Below are 6,082 nucleotides of genomic sequence, written 5' to 3' on the forward strand. Positions count from 1 at the left end.
AAGTTTTGTTTCTTTCACTTCTTTTGCATGTCTTGAATTTTCATCCTGAATATAGCTCCTTAGTTTTCTGGACATATTAAGCAAGTTTCCAACCACTTTAATTGATATTAAGACAACAAAAGTAAGAAAAAAAAAAAAAAACAAAAGAAAGATGAAGTGGTGAAAGTAACAAAACAAAAGAAGAATACACAAAAAAGGAATAATTTTTAACAGGACTTACTCTGTGTTCAAAGCTTCGTCACAAAGAAGAGTCATCAGTTTAAACTTCTTAGGCAAATCTAGTTTATAGTATCCACTGATACCTTCTTGAAACCAATCTAAAGGAAAATCATCTAGAAGATGATATGATTGCATAACCAAACCCTCTAAATGTTTCAACCATGAATTAGTTTTATTCTTGGTTGATAAGGATGTAAACCTATACAAAAATAACCCATATGGAAACTTTAATTCAAGCATCTCAAAAAAAATTAAACACTGAGAAAACTTCAAACAAGAGTTGTAAGGGATAACTCACTCTTCTTTCGAATCACCAAGGATCAACGTCAACAATCTAATGTAAAATTGAATCAGTAGGAGTTATGTTCATCCATACTTTCTCTACTGATCAATTCTTCAAAAATGGCTTTAGCTTCTTCTTCCTTGAGATCAAGAGCCTGAATAAAATTACACATAGGAATAACTGTGAAGAAACACTTAGATAAATATATTATGAATGGCTGCAACACCAGAACTATAAAGAAACTATTAAGCTTGAACAATAATACCATTTTTTATAGGGTATATAATTTAATGTAACAGAACGGAATATCATTCATGGCCAAAACGTTCGATTGAATGACCAACTGCAAAATCATCTAAAATTTGACTTTTAAGTTGCATGATATTGATAGCAATAATTAGTTCCACTTTGGTAATATCCCTCTGTACCGATTGTGGTTATTCAAAAAGTAAACTATTAAATGCAATTAATTAAAAAGAAAACATTAGGAAAAATTGTTAACATGAAACCATACCTTTCCAAACACTCTGCTATCATATGCTAAATACAAGCAATAAAAAGCTTAGAATACGAAAAAAAAAAAATAAAGAAAGAACTTACTTTATCTGATATCATAGTCAGAAGTGCAATCCTTAAAAGTATATCTTGTATTCGAAGTCCTTCTTTTGGAACGCCATCTAAAGACACATGGGAGAAAGTACCACGAATTTTCTTTCCCCTTCTAGTAGGAGTAGGAGTCTCGAATGAATTTGAATCATTTTCACTATGATCCGCTTCATAATTTTCATCATCGGAGCTTAGATCTCTCCAATTACTACAACCTTCCCCCTAGAGAGAAATCATAGGAGAATTGGGAAAATCATCAACAAGATACAACCTTAAATACACAACTTAAATAAGAAACAAAAATGAACACATTTGTAATGGAGTCTTCTTAACATACCTTTTCCATACTACCTTTGTTTGATACAGTCTTCTTAAGTGTAAGCATTTCGGCAACTGACTTAAAATCACATCTCTTGGCACTTTGATATAGAGTACCTGATACAAGATAAGATATTTTTGTAATTTCTTTGTATATTCATGCAAAACAATGTAATTAAAAAAAAGGCTTTCGCATAAATATGACCAAAAAAAAGGCCTTGAGCTCCTCTATGCCCTTCACCATATCTTCATATATATCTGACATGATGCATATGATAGGTGGGACAATAGCACTAGATCTAGTTGAGATTCCTTCCTTTTACCACATCACACTTTTATAAAATATACAAACATCTATAATAAGAAAAGAAAAATTTATGAATCAAAACTTCAATGCACAAAGTAACATGTTACAAACATATCAACAATGCAACACCAATTTCATTTGTGCCAAGACAGATGGGAAGAAATCAGATTTACAATGTTTAAATATATTCACAAGTTTACATTATGGATAGCAACAATTAGGTTAGACCAATAGACCTTTGATTTCCAAATGTAGAAAAAAATACTACCCTTTCTTACAAATTTTATGAACTATTCTCAGTTGAGAAAGACAACTATGATCTTATGAACTTGATTGAGTTAATCTAAACTTTAACCGTAAATTACTTGTTCCAAATTCTTGGTCTGATCCAGTTCATACATTGAGAAAAGAGAAAAAAAAACTGGTTTACAATGAGAGAAAACAAATACCATTGAAACCAAGCGGGATTGCCACCACCATTCAGCACAAATATGAACCTTAAACAATAAAGAATCTGTGATCTGACTAGACAGTAGCTTCATTGCACATTAGATGTTGCTCTGTTAATATCCTTTTCATTGTTATCATACAGAACTTTATCATTATTATGTCCCTCCAATAGAGTGCCTCCATAAATATATAGAGCCATGCACCGCTTTGGAGTCCGATAGAGTGCCTCTTTGATGAGGTATGACGTGTTCCATTTTATTTATTATGTTTTATATATTTTATGTTGTTATTAAATTTTAAAACTTTTTCTGCCATATATTTTTTTCATTTTTTTAAATTATTATATTACTCCTCTATATATCAGTAAAGTATTAAAAGAATGTATGATTTATATTATAATATTTAACAGTTTGTCGAAAATATTTATGTATAATTACTCTTTTTTTCTTTAATTTTCTTAGGTAATCAATTAATTTAATTTAAAATATATATATTAAATTTAATTTTTTCTAATGTTTTGAACTTTTCATTTTGAAAAATCATAATAGATAGATTGTAATATAATTAAAAAGTATAATCTATATTGTAAGAAGTTATTTTTTAAATCTTTTTAAATATTTAAATTTGTTTCATTATGCACATCTCAGTAAAGGAAACATGAGACTACAGTGTAATTTCTCTTATTTATAATAGGTATACACTAATGAAAATAAATACAAATGGTTGGATAGATAGTAAAATTTGTAATTTCCAAAAACATTTTGAAATCATAATTTCAAACATGGGATGGTTCTCTGTTGTTACCTTCTCTATCCATCTTAATATACTTTTCATTACTGTATTTAAATAAGAGAATGTGAATGAAATATGTGATTTTGTGATATGAAAAGTGATACTTTCTTAAAAAAATAATTTCAATCATTGAAAATAAATAAAATTTAATCTCATATAATTTATTGAAAAAGAAGAAGATTGGAAGATCATGTAAGTGATATAATACTAAGTTACAATCTAAATATTAGGAGAATTAGTGGTTGAACCTAAATATTTAGGGAATTAGTATGAAGAATGGTAAATGATGTAGTAAATATGATGTGAAGTTANAATCTAAATATTAGGAGAATTAGTGGTTGAACCTAAATATTTAGGGAATTAGTATGAAGAATGGTAAATGATGTAGTAAATATGATGTGAAGTTAACCTTTTCGTATTCGAGAAGTAGTCAACAAATGAAACTTTAGGTAAGGAAGTTTCATTCACTGAAATGATCCCTTTTGTATCTCTAATAAATTTAAAATTTCATAACTTTATTAAATGTTGGGCTAAAGATGTTTCATTAGCTAAGATGATCCCTCCCGTAATTTTACTTTATTTTTGCAAGACTTCATGCTTAATTTTATTGAAAACGAAATATAACTAATGTGCAGAAGTAGACATTTAATTTCTTTGACAAGTTAAATTTTAAAACTATTATTTAAGTTGAGAAAGACAACCATCATCGTGTTATTTGGGTTGAGAAATTTGTGGGGTTGTAAACAATGCAAAATATTTGCTAGTCATTTACCTTGCTCGTCTTTTTCTTTTCTGCTCATTGATGAGAGGATAATAAATTATTGATCTTCTTCCATTTTTACATTTGCTAGAATCAATAGTACTTTATAAAAGGAAACAATTTCAATCTCCCCATTCAAATTTTATTATAAAGGTAGAAAAACAGCAGTAAATGGTTGTTCTTTTATTGGTTAAAAAAAATACAGTTTTCAATGAAAGAAAAAGATGTTATACGAAAGATGAATACAGTTGGCAATAGAAAAAACCCTAGAAAGTGCATAAAGGTTCCGTCTTCCACCTTTCTTCTGTACTAAAATGGCTTCTTTCATATTCATCCTATTGATTCAGAAAAGAGGCTATGAAAAACAGTTTTCAAAGAAATTAATATTCATTGAAAAGCTAAATATTGAAAAGATAAACCTGCTCTTTCTTCTTCTTAAATATCGAAAAGATAAACCTGCTGTTTCTTTAAGACACCATGCTTTCCTCCTAGATATTGCAGAGAGGTTCGCTGGTCCTCTGTTTCTTCTTCTTAAATAAAATTTGTCTTATAGAACTCAAATAGATGATTAATATTCTTTCGCCATAACTCTCCAAATATGTACTAAAAGTAACATAAATACATAATATGAACATTTCAATCTTTGTTTTAAAGTTTAATCATTTTGGAGATCTCTATTTTTGGAGATTTGTGTCAATTAGGTTCTCCTATTTTGAAAGAGCTTAATTGGGTCCTTTTATGTAAAATTGAATTAATAAAACTCTTTCTGTTAAATTTTGTTGAAGACGGTAAATGTGTTGCATGGTGGCATGGTGAAGTGGCATTTCATAAACATACGAATAGGACATTAAAATTTCACCATCATGTTCATTGACAAAATATAAATAATTCAAACTTTCAAATATGATGTAAAGTATCTGAAACCACAAGAACAATTCACTTAAATTTAAGAAAAGAACTTACCTAGAAGATATATATTTATCAATCTCATCCTTCTCTGGAAGACTGTAAACAAACCAGCGTTCTTCAGGAAAAGTAGCAGTTTCATCTTGTATCTGTGTATCTGCATTGTTGCTTNGAAAAGTAGCAGTTTCATCTTGTATCTGTGTATCTGCATTGTTGCTTTCTTTTAGAAAACTTGCTAATTCTCAAGTCAAAATGGTATAATCAATCTAGTTCATAAATTTTACTTTCTGATAAGATCTTATTAAAAAAGATGAATATATTTACTTTCTAGTAAGATCTTATTAAAATAAGATAAATACTTTTGCTTGTTATAATTTAAAATTATAAAATATAACACATAAAAAGAAAAATATTACATTTCCCGAAGACACAAACAGTCTAACAAGAAAGAATAAAAATTATTTGGAGTAACTTTAGAAAATAAAGATTACAAAAAGATATAACTTTCTACATGAAAATCATATTTTAACATATTTCATCAGAAAAGATTATTCATCAATAAAAAGTTGAGGAACCATTAGTTATATTAAAAAAATAAATAAATCATCAACCAGTTACAAAGTTTTATATCATGAGACAACAATAAAGTAAAATTGCGAATTAAAAAGATGAGGAAAAAAAGAACAAAACTTACAATAATTAATATATATTACTTCCCTTAAAGAAATATGTTACATACACATCAACAATGTATCACCTAATTTTATTTGTGCCAAGACAGATTTGTGAAGAAATCACATTTACAACTGTTTGAATCTATTCACAAGGTTACATTATGAATAATAACTATTAGGTTAGACCAGTAGACCTTTCATTATAGTTATTATTATTATTATTAAACTATAACTCTTGTGTGCATGTTGAAAATGTAAGAAAAAAATACTGCAGTTTCTTACAAATTTTAATTTTATGAACTATTCTGAGTTAAGAAAGACAATCTTGACTGAGTTAATTTAAACCCTAACTGTAAATTACTTCTTCCAAACTCATGATATGTATGGTCTGATCCAGTTTATATGTTGAGAAAAAAGAACAAAAAAATAGTTTAAAATAAGAGAAAACAAATACCATTGAAACCCAGCTGAACCAACCATTCCGCACAAATATGAACCTTAGATGAAAAAGCAGTGACCGAATTCAGTGCGGAGGTGGGAGCGAGTTGAATTGTGAAGAATAAAGAACAGCTAGAGAATTATTATTATTGGTAAGAGGTTTCCATAATTATAGTGCCATGCACCGATGTTCCATCCAATAGAGTGCCTCCATAATTATACAGCCATGCACGGTTCTTGCGTCCAATAGAGTGTGCCTCTTTGTCTGGAGTGAATCCATTATAATGGGTATCTTCAAATACTACAGAAAGCCAGAAATCTTTCTTCAA

The 6,082-nt window shown here is 28.6% G+C and overlaps 1 protein-coding gene across 1 annotated transcript; it reads right to left on the reverse strand.

The window, feature by feature from the left end:
- On the reverse strand, nt 1-2,326 carry LOC111242490. The gene is made up of 6 exons (XM_022785931.1): nt 2,183-2,326; nt 1,446-1,543; nt 1,103-1,330; nt 518-656; nt 221-418; nt 1-67 (listed from the first exon to the last, which is right to left on the reverse strand). Exons 1-4 carry the CDS (start codon nt 2,211-2,213, stop codon nt 570-572), a joined length of 444 nt encoding a protein of 147 aa, XP_022641652.1. The 5' UTR covers nt 2,214-2,326; the 3' UTR covers nt 1-67; nt 221-418; nt 518-569.
- Between the last annotated feature and the right edge of the window lie 3,756 nt (nt 2,327-6,082).

Source organism: Vigna radiata, chromosome 1 (genome assembly GCF_000741045.1).
Source record: "Vigna radiata var. radiata cultivar VC1973A chromosome 1, Vradiata_ver6, whole genome shotgun sequence".
Lineage (NCBI taxonomy): Eukaryota > Viridiplantae > Streptophyta > Magnoliopsida > Fabales > Fabaceae > Vigna > Vigna radiata.

Coding starts and splice junctions, on each gene's coding strand:
- LOC111242490 (XM_022785931.1), bottom strand. CDS start 2,213: ATGGTGGTGGCAATCCCGCTTGGTTTCAATG. Junction 1,331..1,445: donor ACAAAGGTAGTATGGAAAAG/GTATGTTAAGAA, acceptor ATTTCTCTCTAG/GGGGAAGGTTGTAGTAATTG. Junction 657..1,102: donor TGACTATGATATCAGATAAA/GTAAGTTCTTTC, acceptor AATTTTATTCAG/GCTCTTGATCTCAAGGAAGA.